The 22,290-nt window shown below is 30.9% G+C and overlaps 1 protein-coding gene across 1 annotated transcript; it reads right to left on the bottom strand.

The window, feature by feature from the left end:
• Window positions 1-4,331: 4,331 nt before the first annotated feature.
• Window positions 4,332-5,139, bottom strand: LOC132934491 (uncharacterized). The gene is made up of 2 exons (XM_061000792.1): window positions 4,734-5,139; window positions 4,332-4,645 (listed from the first exon to the last, which is right to left on the bottom strand). The coding sequence occupies exons 1-2, from the start codon at window positions 5,137-5,139 to the stop codon at window positions 4,332-4,334; spliced, it is 720 nt and encodes a 239-aa protein (XP_060856775.1).
• Between the last annotated feature and the right edge of the window lie 17,151 nt (window positions 5,140-22,290).

The raw sequence follows: 22,290 nt of genomic DNA, 5'->3' as shown, positions 1-22,290 counted from the left end.
CTAGATATAAATTGTGTAAATAAGTGCATGCTCTTCATATTACAAATTTGTAAGACCAAGGGCACAAGCTGGATTATTTTGCCATGGCCAATCGAAGTTCTCGTCACGCCACTGCAGTTAATATATATATAGCTACTTATGACTTACCTAATATTAATTGTGACTCTTTTCTCGTAGTAATACAATATAAACACCTGTAACTTTTTACGTAAATATGTAAACCTCTAACATTTATAACTGTTGTTTACTACAAAATATGTCAACTGCCTTGTTCAATAAATGATAGTACATAAAGCAAACCATTAATGTTATTTTAAATTGAAATTAGAAGGTGCTTACTTGACCATTAAAATTGAATATGAAAAAATACAAATAAATTATTATTAAAAATCAATGATTTAAATTTAAAAAATGTTTATATTACCGCAAGTAGGTAATTATTAAATAAATGTAAAAAATCAGGTAAGTGGATGTCACTCTGCTGTACAGTAGATTACAAGTGGGTCACTGTATAATGGTTTTTATTTAATTTGCATTTAATGATATCATATCATCGTAAACGAAAAACGATTCTGAGCGGATACGGTTTGTCAGTCTGGATATTTTATAATGTTATTATATTTATTGTGCCTTTACATTGAACCAATATTATAAATTGCAACAAAATAACTAAAGTTTTAATTTTTATTCGCTTCTATGGTGATAAACAAAGCGTTAGAAATAAAAATCACATTTTTAGCGGTTTTTTGTAATTTGTCGGTGGTTTTTCCCGTGGCATTAAATAACTATTGAAAAAATCGAAAAATGACCTCTTTAAAGTATCATCTTGATCCGATTTACTAAAAGATAAGATACTATAATATGTTGAAATCGAAGCCCTCCTTCTGGTAGAAATTTTGTATACAGGATAAAAAAAAAAGAGCAATGAATGTTTTTATTTTACAATGATGTGTGTGTTTTTTTTTTGTGTACGTCATCACCTTTTAGGACAGTAGCAAAGTGCTTAGATTTTCTTCAACAATATATTTTCTGATAGGAAAGTGAATCTAGTTAGTACATTGGGGGGGGGCATGGGCGTAACTAGGATTGAATAAGTACAGGGGCTAGAGTCCTAGAAAACCAAAGTATAAAATAGACCGTGGGGGGGCAAAGCCCCCCACACACCCCTAATCAGCGTCACTAAAATTTAATAGTCACAAAAATTTTGCTAAAATCAAGTATCTATACTTCAAACACTCACAACAATGTAATTTGACTTTCATGTAGACATTTTTTTTTGATAAAGTAAGACAAACTTATGAGCAATCTGGTATTAAATTTTCAAATCTTAGATTTAAAAAGAACAATTTTTACGAATTTATAACTTAAAATAATTTTCACATGTTCGTCATTTTTACGTATTGTGTCAAAATACGAACTTTAAATGCTTATAAAAAAGAAAGTTGTGATTTATGTATTTTTAATATTTTTCAACTGCTATTGTAATAATATAATAGGAGCCTTGTATTATGTTTTTAACTAACATCATTTTATTGATATTTATAGAAAAAATTGAAAACTAAAAATGTCCGTAAACAGCTAAAACAAGTTAAACATTTTGAAAATTGTATCGTGTAAGGAAAATGCTAATACAATGCTAAGGTATAAACAAAATTTCATGTACTTCATTCTACAGCTATTATCAGTTTTGCGTAAAAATTACCGTTTTTTTCTTAATTTATTTTAGTTTTTCCCGGTGCTTTCGAAAACTACTGAGAATTTTTACTTTTGATCACACAGTACGATGAAACTATTATAACTATATATTATAAGAATAGGTAAGTACGCCAATAAGGGTACCTATTTAAATATAATAAAATAATATATAATATTATGATGGGCCATAGCCCATAAGGGCGTTATATAAGCTTGAAGCTAATATGCAATAAGCAGATATACCATACACAACAGGCACATTTCTTCCGCGAAAACTATGACCAATATTACGATAAATTCGTACTTGGTACATGCACGTATATTATATTATATTTTATATTATTATAATATAATAATCATTACCTATTAATTATTTTAAGCAATTTTTTTTTCTTTGTAAGGATTTGGGTTTTAATACGAGCCTATAAGGAGGAGTTGAAAAGTATAACATTAATTGAAAATCTAATACAAGATTCCTCATAAGTTTGTCTACCTTTATCAAAAAAAAAATGTCGACAAGCAAATGAAATTACATTTTTAAAAGCGTTTGAAGCAGGTGCGTTACCCCAGCACCCGTAATTTCAAAATCATGAATTTCAATCACGCAGTATTATGTACTTTATTTTGTACAATTTTGTACAACCAAAATTAAATTTTGTACAACACTCAAACACCCCCAAAATCCAAATTCATCTTACGGGTGCTGCGGTAACGTTGCCCCAGCACCCGGATCAGTTAATTTTCACGAATTTCAACTTTGAACCGAACAGTATTATGTACTTTATTTTGTACACTTTGTGCTGTGGTAACTATCTAAGATTAGCCCCCCCCCACAAAAAAAAAAAATACTATTTCATCTAACGGGTGTTATCGAGTATCTTGTATCAATATTGTATCTAAGATACTGCACAACCTTGTAGGTAGAAATAGTTGTTGTTGATTAATTTATAATTCTATAATTATTATAATTTTATCTTACTAGGTAGTAGGTAGATTCTAGAACTTATTTTTTAAACTTTGGCTTTTTCTTTTCTCTTGAATATCATTCTCTACTTAAGCACAGAACTGTTTATTTTATATTTTTCCTTTTGTTTATTGCTCTCCAGATAATTATTATCTTCTTAATTTCCGTCTTACCTCTTATGCTATTAACACTATTGTCAATTTTAATCTAGTTCTGTCTTGATTTTACTATGTTTTTTTTTTTTTTGTGTGTCTGTGTACACGAGAACTTGTCGAAATAATGCTTCGATTTTTAACTTCATTAGCTTTTCCGGTTCGAGAGTGAATCTAGTTGGTGCAATGGGGAGCTCATTTTTTTTAAATTCCCAATATTTTTCAAAAGCACCGTGAAAAACCAAAAAAAAATTAACGAAAAACGGGATTTTTTACGCAAAATCAAATTGTGAAAAAATCGATTTTAGATATTAGTGTAACTCTAAAACTAATTACCGTAGAAACATGAAATTTTCACAGAATGTTTATACTGGCAGTTTCTATACGTAAATAAAATTTTAAAATGTTTTCAAGTTATTCATAGACATTTGAAATTTTCAATATTTTTTAGTTTTTATTTTATAAATGACGATAAAATTTTATTCGTAGGGTAAAAAAGCTTCAAAATTTGATACAAGACTTCTAATATATTTTTGGAAAAGTAGTTAAAAAATATTAAAAATACATAGTCACAATTTTTTTTTAATAAGCATTGAAAGTTAGAATTTCTATAAAATATGTAAAAATCACGAAAATTTGCAATTTATTTTGAGTTAGAAATTCATAAAAAATTTACTTTTCAAATCTAAGGTTTGAAAATTCTATACAAGATTCTTCACGAGTTTGTCTACTTTTATAAAAAAAAAATGTCTACCGGAAAGTCAAATTAAATTTTTATGAGCATTTGAATTACAATATTAGATATTCACTCAATTTCTGTTGTACCGATATTCTTATTTTATTGTTAAATAAAAACGAATAATATTGTAGAAACTTGAAATACGAGTATACACCAAATATTTATTTTATCAATTCCTATACTTGATAAAATTTTCAAAATATTTCAACAATTTTTAAGTTATTTATAGACGTTTGAAATTTTCCGTTTCTTTAGTTTTTTATTCTATAAAGGTCAATAAAATTTTATTCAAAAAACTTGAAAATTTAATATGAGGTTCCCCATAAGATAAAAATATTAAGGCACTTTTTTTTTTTATAGCCATTTAAAGTTCAAATGTTGACAAAATTTTTTTAATTGAAAATTTACAAATTCTTTAGTTGAAAATTTATAAAATGATTAACTTTTATAGCTAAGGATTGAAAATTTGAAACAAGGTTCCACGTAACATAATGAATTTCTTTTATAGGTACCTACATTTAAAAAATAAATAATTTAATTAATATTCTATAAAATATCCAAGACTGAAAGCTCGTCTCCGATCAGAATCGTTTTTCGTATACAATGATGTTATATCATTGAATTCAAATTTAATACCATCCATTACAGTAACTCACTTGTAAACTACTATACAGCAGAGCGACATCCACTTACTTACCCTCTTTTTGATATCAAATTTGTGCTACAATATTTTAAGTAGGTAATAAAGTTATAAAAAAATAAATAATATTCATAAAAAACTTTATATTGTGTATATTAAAAATTCTACATTTTGTTTTTTTCCATGGGGATTTGTAGCTGTTTCTTTAAGGTCATCATACACTTCCCACCGCTCATTGTCTCGCCATACTATTGACTTATAATGTCCAGTGGATACTCTTAGACCATAGCGATCCCCACTTACAAATACGATTGCACTTCTTAAATAGTATTCTTTGGTTCTTATTATTAATATTTTCGGTATTTCCTCCAAGTCCCATAAAACTGGTTTTACATAATTTTGTGGAACATTACAGATTTCTGTAATGTCTGCATAACTTGTCGATTCTTCAAGTTCTACAAAATACAAGTTAGTCAATCAATTTTTATTTAAGAATTTTGGTAATATATAATAATTGTAAAGTATGAAGGTAATTTATTTTACCTTTTGGAAGTGACATAAGCTCAATCAATATATGGGATTTTGCATTGAATGTATTTTTCCTTCTTGACGGACATTCAATACAGTCTATTTCTTCAGTTGAAAAGTATTTTTCAATTTCTTCTTGTACATTTATGTAATCATCAAAAGCACATAACGAAATAACTGGGTATTTTTGTACAGTCATATAATTAGGACATAACATATTTTTACAACAATTCACGTTTGTATATGATGGCAATTTGTTGAATAGTTTTTTTGCTGTAGATTTTAATGTTCCCATAACATCAATTAGTTGTATATTACCTACTAGAGTATGCTCTTCATCATTATATGGGTAATGCAGTGCCAATAATTCTATTCGTTCTTTATACAAACTAGTTATTTTTACATTTTTTTTACTTAACATTCTAGTTATAAATTTTGCTGTTCTATCAGATTTTTCATGTTTTACCAAGAATGAAAGATAGTTACTACTGTCTGCAGCTGCATAGGCCAATGATGTTAATATAGAATCAACAGAACAAGTATTTCTCAATATAACTTTTCCTATGTTTTTTATTGTCTGAGGCTTGTTGTTAAAAGTATTTCCATTTTTTAAAAATACAATTTGTTTTTCTGATCCTTTTTTGTTGAGATCGAGGTTCTCAAATCCTGCTTGTGGATTAAGGTAAGATTTTTTAGATCGACTATTTTTAAATGTTGTTGACTTCCCTTTTTTTTGCCATTGTTCTTCTGCATTTGTTTCTGTGTTACATTCTACACAGGTCAAACAAATCCGTGTCTCACCATATCCCTCATCACTATCTATATTTTTTACCGAACAGCCAAATGAATGAACTGGCTTGGTACATTGTACACAACGATGGGCTCCTGTAGGAAAATTACCATTACTACACGCTAAACATGGATGTAGGATACCTGATACTTCTTCATTGATTTGTTGACTTTCATTTAACTTTTCATCTAAATTGTTAGTAACTGTATAATTACAAATGTATGTATTTGAATTTTTATCAAGTGTCACTGTATCTATGTGAATTGTATCAATTTTTTCGTACTCCGCATCAGTATTTTCATTATGATTTTTACTGTTGTTAAATTTATTTCCATTTTTTAAAAATACAATTTGTTTTTCTGATCCTTTTTTGTTGAGATCGAGGTTCTCAAATCCTGCTTGTGGATTAAGGTAAGATTTTTTATATCGATTATTTTTAAATGTTGTTGACATCCCTTTCTTTTGCCATTGTTCTTCAGCATTAGTTTCTGTATTACATTCTAAAAATGTATTTGAATTTTTATCAAGTGTCACTGTATCTATGTGAATTTTATCAACTTTTTTATACTCAAAATTTTCATTCTGATTTTTACTATCAGAATCGCTTGATTGATTTGATGGAATTGTGTTAGTGTCATATATTTTTTTAAGCGGAATATTATTATGTATCAGTAAGTGATCGCCTTTATAATAAGAAATAATCTTGTCTAAAAATGTATCAATTCTTAATGGTAAATTATCACTTTTAAAAACTCTATTTTTAAGTTGATTGAAATTACTTTCTATCCGGGCACTGGACGCTGAAGCTTCTCCAAAACCAAATGTTTTTCTCATGATACCTGACCAACAAGGATATAACTTCATGGCCTTAATTATAAGAGGCACAATTTCTGGAGTATATTGTGCATTGTCAATATCACCTTCATTTGTTTGAACTTCCATTTTACATTGCTCAGCTATTGATGATGCCCAAATCTCAAATGAACCAAAAAAATCTTCACGTAAGTCTTCAAGATCATGATCTTCGGAAAGTTCTTTGGCTGTACTATTTTCATCAATAAATGTATCATACTCCTGCAGGTATGCCATTTTATTGGAAATCAAAGATTGCAGATATTTTTTACTTGAGGCACATATAGTATCTTCAGTTAATTGTTTATTTGATATTAAAATATGACCATCGTATTGACTCAAAGCTACATTAAAAATAGCTTTGAGTATTTTATTGGCTTCTTCAATTGAATTACAGTATATTAATAGTGCCATGGATCTAACAAACAGTGATTTTGTTCGAGCAAACTTAACATTTTTCAAAGGAGTCCATTTGGTTATTAAATGAATAAAATGGTTGACATCATTTCTAATATAGCATGTGGATACAGAGCAAGTTCTATCATTTGGATTAAAAATTAATTTGTAACATGATTCTAAGTATGCCTGTAGTGACTTGTATTGTGTGAATGATTGAACGATGGCTGACATTAGAGCTAATGATTGATCACAAACAATCATTTTTGGTGGTTTAATGCCACATCTAAGCCAAAAAAAATATATTTTATTTATTGTTTATTAAATGTATAACATTATATTATTATAATGGTTCATAATACTATAAAGTAACTATGAGAAAATATTTTTATTGAAATGCAAATATTTTTATTCAAAGCAGCTATGAATTGCACAGTAGAAATATTCTTTTCAAAATGTTGAAGAATAAAAACTTATCTAAGGGTACTGAAATTATTTCTTAATCTTGTTTTGAAAATATTGTATTTTATGAATGTAAATGGACAAGGTTTTAAAGAAATTACAATGTGTGCAATAACATGTTAAAACTCAAATTTGGTCAAATTTAAAACAAAAAAGTCCTTCCTTGTCTGGGAAATATAATATTGTACTCTGAACCTTCGGTGACTATTATTAAATTACCTGACAATTTTTTTTTAGTTTTTTCCAGTAATTCATATTAAACTGAATAAATTGGTAATTTTCAAATTGAATAATTACCTATATTTTTTGACTTATCTACATATTATAATACCTATAGGACTTTTTAAATTATAATCATTCATAATAAAATAATTAGTTATATTCAATTTTATCCAGTAAAGAAGTCATAATTATGATTCGTAAAATAATTGTATGATAAAAAATGTTTATGTATAAACCAGTTTAAATTTAAAATTTTAACTCTTAAATTATCACTTTTGTTGAACATTTTAATGTTATGGAAAAAAAAACAATAAAAAGTCTGAATGTATCAATAAATTACATAATTCAATTAATAGATACCAAATCAAATAAAACTCCAGGTTAGGTACGCTTTATTTTATATTTTACATTTCTTATTAGTTATTTCTAAGTTATAAATATTGAATAGTTTCTATTATAATTATATGTATACTATATATCATTATTTATATTGTATAAATTGTATATTTTTATTTATTATTTTTTTTTAAACATTATTCTCATCTATTGGATAGGTTTTAATTCAATCACATAATATATTAATTTATTTTTTTTATCAATAAAGTTATTTTTGACAATAGGTACCTACTACTATAATAATAATTGTCGTTGATAAATGATTTTCCATGTACTATGGTGGTAAGTAGTTAATAGTTTGTAATATTATTTTATTTAAATGTAATTAAACATTTTTTCAGGTAGGTATATTATAAATATTATATAGGTTTGAAGTGATAGGTACCTATATAGTATATACTATATAGTTGAGATGTTATGTGAAGATAAATATTATTTACTCACTTTACTCTTAGGTGTTTAATTAACAATAATATTATTGATAAAATTTGGGAAAAAATAAATCTAAAATCTAAAATCAAAAATCTAAAATAAACATATTATATTTTTTGGGAATTACAAATTATACCTAATAAAAGGTAATACTATCATAGATACCTACAACGGCTACAACTATATACTAGATATAACTATATATATTTAATTTTATATTGTTATTTTCTACAAGTCATTTATTGACTATTTTTTAATCAATAGAATAAATCTTTTCCTTGTGTACATAAAATTAATATAATTAATTTAATTGTAGTACCTATTATAGGTAATTGATAAGTTTAAAATGTAGAGCCTACACATTTAAAATGGTTGAATAAGTAATTGAATGTACCTATTAAAGCTGTATGTATGTTGAATCATACATTGCATTGTTTATATTATTTAGATACCTATACTAATACAATAATACTTACTATAGCCATCAAAAATAATTTGATCTTTCAAATTGAAAATTTCATCATCAATATTTTTAATTAAATTATTTGGTTTTCTTCCTCTATTATTGTTTGCCATCACTTATTACTTATTAGAGTAATATACAAACGTTCTAACTTCTACTTATATTTTAATATAAAACAAAATAAATTCAAGTAAATAATTATACCTAATACACGTCACACGACATAAATGTAACTTACTTACACAATGATCACAATTTTGAAAAACAGAAATAGGTACATAAAGACATTTATAACTATTTTTAGATAAACAATATTATATTTTTAACAATAACAATCTCGTTATCGCGACCGCGGCCCGTAGCCGTTATCACACGTCGTTTTTTTTTCAAAACATTTTAATAAAAATCGGTTTTTTCTCACTTTTTCCAATTTTTTTTGGTTTTTTTACGCTTTTTCGACCCCGTTCTGGTACCGGACGCTCGGGAAGAGGCATACGCTTCCGGTTTTCGTTTGCGTTCAGTTCTCGGTGGTCCGCGTCTCGCCCGATTCGATGGCAAATAGTGCCGCCTCGAGTCGTTTCGTCGCTATTATTTCTCTCTTTTTACCGTCGTTCTCGATCCGTTCCGTCTTTTTAATCGCCGTCTGTGTACTATTCGCTCGGCAGACGTCTTTTCAAAGCCACCGGTATGCGGTTCGTACGCCAATTCGGTCCGTAACCTATGCGTTCGCGTTTACAAAATTACAAACCGAGGTAGCACAAATGTAAACATACTATATACGTATTATAATATATTTTTTTTTATTCATTCAAAATAAATTATATTTACCTATTATAAGTTCAGAGTTTTTTTTCTCCACCTAATATTTTTAAACTCAGGTCAAAGTTGCGGTAACGTTTAAAAGTTTGATATAAAAAGGGTGTATGAGTCGAGTTTGTTCCGCAGCACCCGTAAGATGAATTTGGATTTTGGGGGGGTTTGAGTGTTGTACGAAATTTAATTTTGGCTGTACAAAATTGTACAAAATAAAGTACATAATACTGTTCGGTTCAAAGTTGAAATTCGTGAAAATTAACTGATCCGGGTGCTGGGGTAACGTTACCGCAGCACCCGTAAGATGAATTTGGATTTTGGGGGGGTTTGAGTGTTGTACGAAATTTAATTTTGGTTGTACAAAATTGTACAAAATAAAGTACATAATACTGTACGGTTCAAAGTTGAAATTCGTGAAAATTAACTGATCCGGGTGCTGGGGTAACGTTACCGCAGCACCCGTAAGATGAATTTGGATTTTGGGGGTGTTTGAGTGTTGTACAAAATTTAATTTTGGTTGTACAAAATTGTACAAAATAAAGTACATAATACTGCGTGATTGAAATTCATGATTTTGAAAGTACGGGTGCTGGGGTAACGCACCTGTTTGAAGCTCATATATTTACAAGATTTCTCTTGAACCGATTTTGTAATTTTGTTGTAATTTAAAAACGAGTAACTGTAAATACATGAAAATGTCATTGAATGTTTATACTTTTATTTTCTATACACCATAAAATTTTAAAAATATTTTTTTTCTGTAATTGTCAATAAAATTGTATTGGTTGTGAGTAGTATGAAATAGCCGGTTCTGGATAGCCCCCGCTTCACCCCCCTCCCGCCCTAGTCACCATGCACTCTTCCCCCTCCTCCACTCCCCCAGCCAATACTGCGCTTCCCTACGTCATCCTGCGCTTCCCTTAACCTAACCTAACCCACTCCCCCCCCTACACTGCGCCTCCCTGAGCTTCCCTACGTCATTATGCGCTTCCCTGAGTTCCTCTCCCCCCACTCCCCCCCGTCACCTCCTACGTCATCCTGCGTCACACCGACAATCCCCTCCCCCTTCCCCACCAGAATTACGTCATCATGCTTCTTTCATGCTTCTTACCCCTCCCCACTCCCCCCCCCCTGTACTACGTCATTCTGCCAATTCCCTCCCCCTCCCCGCCGAAACTAAGTCGTCTCGCGCCTCCCACCTTATCACGGGCTTCGCCGAGCGCCTAATATATATATATACATTCTACAGTATATACTCTATACATACTATAGTATATACCTATATATACTAATGTATATACTATATGCATACTATAGTATATACCTATATATATACTAATGTATATACTATTTACATACTATAGTATATACCTATATATACTAATGTATATACTCTATGCATACTATAGTATATACCTATATATATACTAATGTATATACTCTATGCATACTATAGTATATACCTATATATATATACTAATGTATATACTCTATACATACTATAGTATATACCTATATATACTAATGTATATACTCTATGCATACTATAGTATATACCTATATATACTAATGTATATACTCTATACATACTATAGTATATACCTATATATACTAATGTATATACTATTTGCATACTATAGTATATACCTATATATATACTAATGTATATACTCTATACATACTATAGTATATACCTATATATACTAATGTATATACTCTATGCATACTATAGTATATACCTATATATACTAATGTATATACTCTATACATACTATAGTATATACTCTTTACATACTATAGTATATACCTATATATACTAATGTATATACTCTATGCATACTATAGTATATACCTATATATATACTAATGTATATACTCTATGCATACTATAGTATATACCTATATATATACTAATGTATATACTCTATACATACTATAGTATATACCTATATATACTAATGTATATACTCTATGCATACTATAGTATATACCTATATATACTAATGTATATACTCTATACATACTATAGTATATACCTATATATATACGAATGTATATACTCTATACATACTATAGTATATACCTATATATACTAATGTATATACTATTTGCATACTATAGTATATACCTATATATATACTAATGTATATACTCTATACATACTATAGTATATACATATATATATATATATATACTAATGTATATACTCTATGCATACTATAGTATATACCTATATATACTAATGTATATACTCTATACATACTATAGTATGAAGGTACTATTTTTACAGCCGATCAGACTCGAAGAAATTGTCGTGCAGCGGTGTTTTCTTATACAAACTATTGATGTGTCGCGGTCCACCGAATTCCACACGGTTCATTCAACCGCCGGCCAGGGATATAGGAAAAATAGTCGACTAGGCACAATATAATATATATATATATATATAGATGTATACGTTGTTTTATTGTTACATAACATCGCATTCATATTATTGCACGTTGTTTGTATATTATTGTGAAATAAGATTTCTATACATATTACTATATATATACACCGCCAAAATCACTATATAATATATTACAATATTATATAGAAAAAACAAAACGCGTTGTATTTATTATTATTATTTTTTAGTTTATTTATTCCAAGAAGCATTTTTAATACGGATATCAGATATAGTACGACACATATTATAATATATTATAATTATTATTATAATTTCATCATAAAATAAAAGTAAACATTTTAAGGAAAAACATAAATACAATATATACATATAATATAGGTTCATGAATTATATTTTTCGCACTTCACCCGTAAATGGATTATATTGAACAATACGATCGTGTATGACTAGACAGTAGGCGGCCATATTGGCTGGGAAATTATTAGCTGCCTCTATCTCAATACGTAAATCGATACTTGAAGTCTTGGCGTCATCATTTTGACGCGAACAATCTATGCAGATAAATGGGCCCAACTATTTATACTGTTCCCTCGTAAGACACGGTTGAGCGTTAAATCGCTCGTAATAATGTTTCTGGAAATCGACGTAATTCTGGTAGAACATGGTGAACAGATTTTTATCGAAACTTTCGTTGAAATCTTCATACGGGTATTCGACTGAATTAATATATGCTTTAACGTTTGTCAGCGAGCACGCATCGTAATCAACGTTATAACCGTCTGCCACGGTACCAGGTGCATTCGTGAGAAAAGCGATTATTAAGCACCTACGTCTCTCTACCTGCGAGCATGTTTTCACCATACAAGAGTGTTTGCTCGTCTGCGGTAAATTCGGATACTCACAAAGCTCCCAATTCCTAAATGCACAATTTTACATTTTTTTGCTATCAATGATTTTCAACAGTTTCAAACTTTCAACCTCTCTCGATCGTCGACTTTAATAACAGGTATTTACCACGACACCCGCGTCAGCTGTACTTTGACTTTTTTCACCATAGCCTTAACCAGCTCGCTCGAAATTTCCTCCCCCGCAACGGCAGTGAAATGTAATTAACTCAAATCTGACATCGATCTATTCAAAATCAGCTGTTGACTATAATTCACCAGTATTCGCTTGTAGTCCTCGCAAAAACCGAAAACATGCTTTAACGGTATACATCCTCTGAACGAACCGTCTTTAATGAAATTAGTATTTTTGCTAGTGATATCCCAAGCAGCATTTTTCATGATATTCCTAACCCTTCATCGCACTAGTTATACCAGGTTTTTTAACCCGTTGTACTTCGATAGAGTTTATTTCGTATTTCATCTCGTTAAATAAATTCATTAACCCGTGCTAAGCTTATTACTGTCTTCATTTCGTCAGGCTTCGTTATTTTACCCTCGATATAGATATAACTTTCGCTCGATAGCGTATGTGCGTCCCGATTTTGAATCGCGATACGAATTTCGTCCCCATTATCCAGCGCACTCGTGGAAAATGGTAGGAAAGAATGTACGAACATTTCCCGAATAGGTGATTCATTTACATACGCACCACCCACATCTAAGAACGATTTATCCATAATTGTTATGTACAGAGCCGTGCCGTTACGATTTGGCGCCCGGGGCAAAATTAAAAATATTCGCCCCCTATTTTATTTATCATTAATCATAATGCGTTTCATTCCTATTTAATTTAATTTAATTTTTTTTGTACAACGTATTTTGAACATTAATTTGACAAAAAACTAAAGTTAATTGTAATAGTAATTATTAAACAAAATAGTTAGGTATAATTTATTAATTTATACCGTATTAAATAATTAAAAATGATAAAAATCACAAATTATATTATATATACATGTTATATTTACAAACGTAAATCTATAAACTCTATAACTTCATTACTATTATTCTCATTACAATTAATAGTCGAATTAGATGAAGAATTTTTTTGATTTGATTTATTTATCCATTTTTTCCATTGAGTGGCTAACAATTTATTTTCTAACTCGATATTCTTTTTTGATTTTGTGCACCTGATAGTTTTTTAGGGGCCATTCTATAAATCAAAAATATACTGCCATTAACTACTGTCATTCATATACTATGTAGGTTATAAAAATATATCTTACATATCTTACCTTAAATCCTTAAAAAAAAACTCAAGAGCAAATTTGTTTTCAATGGTGGTATACCGATGTAAACATGTAGTGTGTACGGTATAATTATACGAACACGAACAAATAACAAGAAGAACGTGTAGCCCGGTTCGATTCAGATAACGTACTGACTACTGACAGCTGACATGACATGGTGATTTGTAAAATGTAAAAATAATATATAAAAGTTAATACCAATAGGCAATAATTTGTATCTGGTTTTTATTTACAAACGCTTATCGCACTTCGCGTGCTCGACGTGCAGTCGATTTTGAGATAAAGAATACGATAATTTATTATAAAGCCAATAATATAACAAAAATAAAACGTTTGGTTGACTAATTGTTACTCCTCAAACATAGTCAGAAATTTGTTCAGAAAAAATTTGTAATGGTCCAAAATAATTGTAAAACAATAATCTTTCTCATATATTTTATTTATGTAAAGTTTAAAATATTATAAAAATGTTTGGCACCCCTTTAAACCATGCGCCCGGGGCATATGCCCCCTAGGCCCCCCCCCCGGCACGGCTCTGGTTATGTATAATATATAGAAACAAATAAAAAATTACTACTTGTTTGCGATCAAGCGTAAAAAATTACGATTATCGAGCGTCAGCGATTTGTTTTTTTTTTATTATTACGATTAATTTTTTTACGAACAGCTGTGACGTGTTGTAGTGTGTGCCTGTTAACGGTCGCGGCTTTAATGCGTGCCTCACCACTGTTCGCAGCATATTTACCGTCATTAAATTTCAAACCCATTTTTTATAAGCAGTCTGATGTTTACAGCTTCGCCGTGAAAATTAATTAACTTCCCGTTTTGATCGGTCAATGAAACACGTACGAAATCAATCGTATTTGTTTTCAGTTTATACAACACACTATATTTAGGTATTTCAACTATTTTATAACCGGGTGGCACGATCGAATAAAATTCATGTATCGTATGCGATTGCCGTCCGTTGTTGAATGAGCCTAAAGCCAAGTTACATTCGACTTTTATCGTATTAACGTTCATAATTTATTTTCACTACGCGATCGGACTCGTGTCTATGATTGCGTACCAAAATACGCTTATCGAAACCTAATAACGACGCGATGCTATCTTCGACGTTTAAATCGATATCACTATTACAATGCATAGTACATTTCAATGTGCTGATATTAGTGATATTAGTCGACAAACTGAAATAATGCACGCCGATGTCCTTTAAAAGTTCACGTATTTTAGTTTCTAAAACAATTATTTCATAACATCCAGTAGGTATTTTAATCTTAGTAATCTCGGACTGTTCACCGTGAATAATATGCAGAGTATCGCACCCAGTCTCGACGTTAGGTATTGAATTATATGTCTGCATGCTTAGAAGCCCGATTTCAGATTTGTCACCCACTTCTATGGGTGGGAAAAAATGACATTCGGAGCTGTTTCCGCACAATGATAGTGTCTGAGACGGCATGTTGTCGACGATAATATTACAATATATATATATGTATATATTTTTTAATAATAATATAATTATTGTGCGTTGAAATATAACACATTTGCCTGATATCATGGGAAACGTAAACAACTTGCCGTCGGTGTCCCCGGCGTCACCGTCGTTATTGGCGGATATTATTCAAGCAAGAATGAATATAAAAAAAAAATATTACGCGCTGAAAACCGGTCGTTTTGAAACCGAATCACTAGTAAATAATACACTCAGTTCTATTATCGATCCTCTTAATAAAATACGCGACAATATTGATACCCCTCGCACACATTCATCGGTGCACCCACCACCTACCCCGCCCGCGTCACCGACGCCCACACCATCGTCGTCGCGGCAGTCATCACCGCGATCGCTACCGGATGTCTATAAATAACATTCCACCGCCTCATCATCGTCGCCACCGTCGCTTATGTCACAATACGATTTGAATGAACTATACGGACAGTGGCCAATAACTGAATTACATAAAGTATACGCACCTAAAAAATTAAGAAGTGGCGAATATGTTTTGGGCAACAAAGAAATTAAATTTATTGATAATGAAATGCATATCGAAGATGATTACGGTTTTTATCCCATAACGCCCGGACTTATTGAGTTATTATTCGCCAAGTCCCCAGCGGCTGAAAAATATTCACATGAAGATTTAAGTGCATATAAACGTATTTTAATTCTGACATCAGCGCACATGACAACAGATGGTACGCGTGTCCGCAGTTCCATAGGGGCGAAATATACGAAAGTAATTTCAAATCTGTTCGCGGCCAAGGACAAAAAGACGTCTGGTAGTGGTATAAATATACGATTACAGAAACATAATATTGTATATTGGAACGATCCTAATGAGCTGGTCAATAGATTGCGATTATTGTATTCGTCTCTCGCGGCGGGTAATACGGGGGTTCGTAACGAGATAATCTCGATTTGTGAAGAATTGGTCGAGGCTGGTATATTGAAAAAAATTCCAAATGTCGAGCTTGAGATCGCGGCCGAACTTCATGGAGCGGCGAGAAGGACATACCCGCGACGTCGCGTCATTGTTTACGGTTAAAACGATTTATACCAAGCGGACCTTGTAGACATGCGTCAATTTGCCAAGGTCAACAAAAATTATAATTACATATTGACCGTAATTTATTGTTACACGAAATAAGCTTTTGGAATCGCATTGAGGACTAAACGTGGTGACGAAGTGTCTAAGGCTGCTAGTGGCATTTTTGCACAGAATATACCTAACCTATTACACGTCGATCGGGGGCGCGAGTTTTACAATAAAAATTTCGAGGCTTTAGTAAACAAGTATAATATAAAAATGTATAGCACTTTCAGTGCTTTAAAGGCTTCGATAATTGAGAGATTTAATAGATCTTTAAAAGCTCGAATGTTTAGACAATTCACTAGCAGAGGTTCTCATGATTGGACGTCTATTTTACCAGAGTTAATTAATGACTATAATAGTACGGTGCATACCACGATTGGTGTGACACCGTTACACGCCAACGACGACCCGTCACGGGTAAAATTAAAAAACGTTGCCGCGAAAACCACAAAAATCAAGTTTAGCGTGGGCGACAAAGTTCGTGTTAGTGTGTACAAGGGTGTTTTAACAAAAGGATATTTGCCCAATTGGTCTACCGAAATATTTACAATTATTAAAGTGAACAGGACTACGCCGTGTACATTCATTTTGCAGGATTATACGGGTAACCCGATAGCCGGCGGTTTCTACGCTGAAGAAATACGTAAAACGAAACTACCTGATGATTATCTAGTGGAAAAAATAATTCGCACCAAAGGTTAGGTTTTACTGACGAGCATAATAGTTGGATAAATAAGTCTGATCTTAGAATATGAGTGCAGTTATCACGACGTCATGGATGTGTTCGGGGGGTCACCGTCTAATCAATTGAATAAGACAATTACCGACACGAAAGAAAAGTTTGTCGAAGAACTCGACTCCCACGTTAATTTGATTGGAATAAAATGAATAAATTATTCGAAAATCGCGAAGCTTGATGAGAAGTTTACCAATGAATTAGGTCTACACACTGACTTAATCACGGCCACTGATAAAAAAATATCGTCGTTCAACGATCGAGTTCTGGCGAACGAAATGCAAATAATTCGACTAGGAACAATCGGATCAGTGCAGGCGACCGATAAATATTTTTTAGAAAATAATAATAAAATCGAATCATGCATTGAGTCCATAGAGGATGTAAATAAAAATATTAAAGATTTAAAAGTCTCATTGGCTCATGCGTACGCCAGAATAATTATACTCGAGGACAGATTCGCAGAGAATTGGAAACAGTCAGAACCCTAACCTATTACCAGTAAGACGCGTTATACATATATAATTTATATATAGTTGTATTTAACTCTCGACGAAGTGGATTATGGCGTCGGCTATCATAGATATTCAATGTATACTAGGTTCGAATTTTAAATATCTAATAAAAGAAATGTGAATTCTCGATGTAAACAACCGCGGTAGCCAACATTATATTTTCAAACACAATCAAACACCGTGTACGGCTAAAAGTAAAGCGGTGAATATGTGGTTGTATCGTAACTATTATCAGCTTTCATTGTGTTGCGGTGACGTGGAATATTCGCAAATCGAGAGAATTTTAAAATCACTACATTTCAAGTGTGTCTACGTCAAGGGTGCGGAAAAACGTAAGATTATACAAGATTTCATTCCAGAAGTCGATGTCATCGATTTGGGCGTGGATCACGACTGCCCTCGATTAATTCAGCTGGATCGACTTTTTATGTCATCTACTGACGACAATTACGATGATAATACTAATAATAATAATAATTCTATTAATTATAATATTAACTATTCTCGCAATCGTGTTGAAAACTATGACCTAGGATCTCCGTGTTGTATATATCATATGGACTTAGATCGCACACAATGTACATATCATAGAGTTTTTGCATTACGCAGATGGCTTATAAATAATTCGTAGAATATTATTTTTTTTATTTTATATAATATTATATTGTTTAATTTTTCTAAATAATATTATATTTCAATGAATAAACACATACATATTATATTATACAGTCGTAGAGTTTTTTATTTGAACGAAAATGTTCACATCTACTATCTACATACACATATAATATAGTGTCATAATCGTGTGGTAGTACATAAACAATGCATATTGCACTGTTCGATCATCATTCATCAGCCATAATATTATCAATATATATAAATATATATGCAGCAAGTAGGTATGTATGATATTTGATCCCACATGCATAGGACAAGGAATCGTGAAAAAAAAAGTATGCAATCGTCGCAATTATTGCTGTATTGCTAATAAATTATTATTATATAAATATTAAATAATATTCATCAAACAATGGGGTGTCATTGTTCCACCCACCCGCCCGTCCGTCAGAGTATGCCAATGCAGGGACATGTTCACACGCACAAAGATCGTTGCGGTCGAATATAACGTGATCAAGGGGGGGTGGTGGGGTGATAGTGTCTCTGCTCTTATTAAGCTAATTAAATTGCTGTGAATTATAATTCAGTCGTCTCGATCAACCCAATACGAACACAAGCTTATCTCCAGCACTGATTTATTTTTATTTTATCATCAACACCGCGTTATATAAAGTGAGTTACTTATTTAATTTATCCTACAATAATAATAGTACTTGTTAATAATTTATTAATATTACTATTTTTATTATTATTATTATTATATGTCCTTAAATCGTATATGGTTCGCAGATATAGTTTTCTGTATACACTCATTATTAATATTACAATATTTATTATATAGATTCAAATTTGTGATCATTACCATACGTTACCGATAATTATCATAATCATCATAATCATCATCTTCGTCATAGTCATCGTCATCATAGTCATCAAACACATTTTCAGTCACCAGAATAATAATATAAGTGAGTTTTATTTGTGTTATTTATATATTTATTTATTAGTTTATTATTATTATTATTATTATTATTATTATTATTATTATTATTATTATTATTATTATATGTTCTCGCATCGTATAATACTGATTAGAAGTCCAACCTGTAGAAGCTGATTTTCTATAGCACGGTGAAACCTTAACGTTTAAATGTATCGTGGATAGGAAAAAAACACGTTTTATAAAGATATTCAATAAAATAGTATTTAGGGATAATATTATCAACGGGGCTTGTTGTATTCAAATAAATATTTTATCAAACATACAATTTCACTAAATAGGGATTAACTATATTCAAGTTTGGCTGTTATTTTTTTATATATAATATTTTATCACACATAATTATTTGCTATAATATAATATTAATAATAGGGTTACTTTTAACAATAGGGATTGATGTAAACTTGTATTCATATTTATCTAACATAAAATTTCACTAAATGGGAATCAGCTATATTTATGTTTGACTGTTTTTTATATTATAATATTTTATGACATGTTAAATAATTATATTGTACTTAATTTAACGGAATATTTTATATAACACCCCTTGCAAGTGTGTAAATGATTTATTTTATTTATTGATTTTTTTTTTTTTAACATTAGCTAAATGGCGTCGTTCTTACAGTCATTAAAAAATAAGCCATCAACTCTAACCAGTCAATAGGCGATCTGGAAGTAGGTCGCAGCTACGCGATCAGGTCCATGAGTGAAATGGACACCAAATTTGGACCTGCCATAGCGTGCAAGCTAACCGATGGTGTCCTAGGGGGTACAATTAAAATTTTCTTACCCAAATATATACAAATGACCGCGGAGGAAGTCAGTAATTATAATAAAGGGGATGTACCCCCCATATCATTAATTTTCAGGGGGAAGATTAACGGGCGATTTATTAAAGACACTCCTCTGACGACATATTAATATATCGTATTATTACACGTTCGTAAATGCTTAACTCCAAAGACTGACTGATGAAGTGCTAGCCACCAGAACGCCGCCGTATGTAGGCATATAAATCCTTGCTCCACCCCGTTCACTTCTTATCGCAGTGCGAATGAGCGGGGTTTTTTTAAAAATAATAATATTTTTGTCGAGACCCCGGTATAATATATCGGTTGCATCCAAAAACCACACACTTTTGATTTTAGCCCTAAAAAGGTCGATAGTCAAAAACCGCACAGCTTATCGGTCATTGTATAATAAATTACTGTACATTTATAGTGGGTTAAAACCGCACACTATTTTTAGTGAAAATAGTGAAAAGATAAGATTATATGATATGTACTATATGTACTATTGTTTCAATTTTGGGAAGAATTTTTACGTGACGGACATCGTATAAAGTTTTTAAAAAACGTCGGCAGTCGGTTTCAGCCAATCAAACTTTGAAAGTTTTAATTATTTTTTAAATTAATATTTAAAATTTTTGAATATACCTATATACATTTTTTTTAAATTATTTAATTTTAAATTATTGAATATATACATTTTTAAGTTGACATTTTTTTAAAATTGATATTTAAAATGTTTAAATGTATACATTTTTTTTTGATGAACTGTGAGAATAATGAGAACAAATAATTAATTATACATATACATATGCGTTTTTTGTTTATCGACCTTTTTGGGGTCAAAATCATAACTGTGCGGTTTTTGGATACGACAATTTTTAAAATTGTGCGGTTTTAACCTATTAAATGTGTGCGGTTCTGTCCTATATTTTATTAAAAGTGTGCGGTTTTTGGAGTCAACGAATATATCAGATAAGTATGTTTGAAGATAAGATAAGGATGATAAGAAAAGATAAAATATGATAGTGAGAAGATGAGGTTGTGATACTAAAATAATAATAATAATTTTTAAAAAACGAGATTATATATATAAAAACGGTGTTAATATAATATTTTAGAATCGTACATTCACATATTTTTATATACAACGAGCGTATTTCAAGATTGTACAATATATACAAATATTTTAATAGGTTATAAATATATATATATATGTATAATATACAGATATGAGGTAATTTAACAATAAAAATAATAATAATAATAATAATAATTTAGTAATTCGCGAGGTAGTGACCGTGCGCGTACGTCGAAATGTTGTCTGGTAACACGTAACGCTTGTCGCTTTGTCGTCCCTGTTCAAGACGATTTTCATAGCCCTAATCGTCCGCATTTCGTGTTTAAAAGACCGTATACAAACATTTTCTCTATACGGCGTGAAAGGCATGTAACTATAGCAGTGCGATGGATGCGTGAGCGGGGGTCGACGGAGTCAAATGTGCGGTAAATTTGGAGGCGATCCGGTGTATTTGGGCGACGGCTTTAAGCGCAGAATCGGCTGCGATCATTTTCCCCATGTTAGCGTCAAATTCATCGTCTCACTCGTCGGAATCTGCATCGTCGTCCACGTCGGCAAATAAGCACCGCTTATGTTCGGTGAAAATGAGGTGATTTCTGATCACGTGCCCCATAACACCCTTCGCGAGAATTGTGACCCCCTGTTCCACGTCGTAGGCATAGGATTTAGCCCGTAAAACGACAAATTCGTAGATCGTTCTGGAGCCACACTCAAATTTAAATAGGCCCGGAATACGTTTCCGTGCAGCTGTATAGCACTTGTGATCGTGAGGGAAATTTGAGGTGTCCATAAACC

The sequence above is a fragment of the Metopolophium dirhodum genome, chromosome 1, assembly GCF_019925205.1.
Source record: "Metopolophium dirhodum isolate CAU chromosome 1, ASM1992520v1, whole genome shotgun sequence".
NCBI lineage: Eukaryota > Metazoa > Arthropoda > Insecta > Hemiptera > Aphididae > Metopolophium > Metopolophium dirhodum.
Note: the sequence above shows the minus strand (reverse complement) of the source record. Positions and strands in the feature narration are given on the sequence as shown.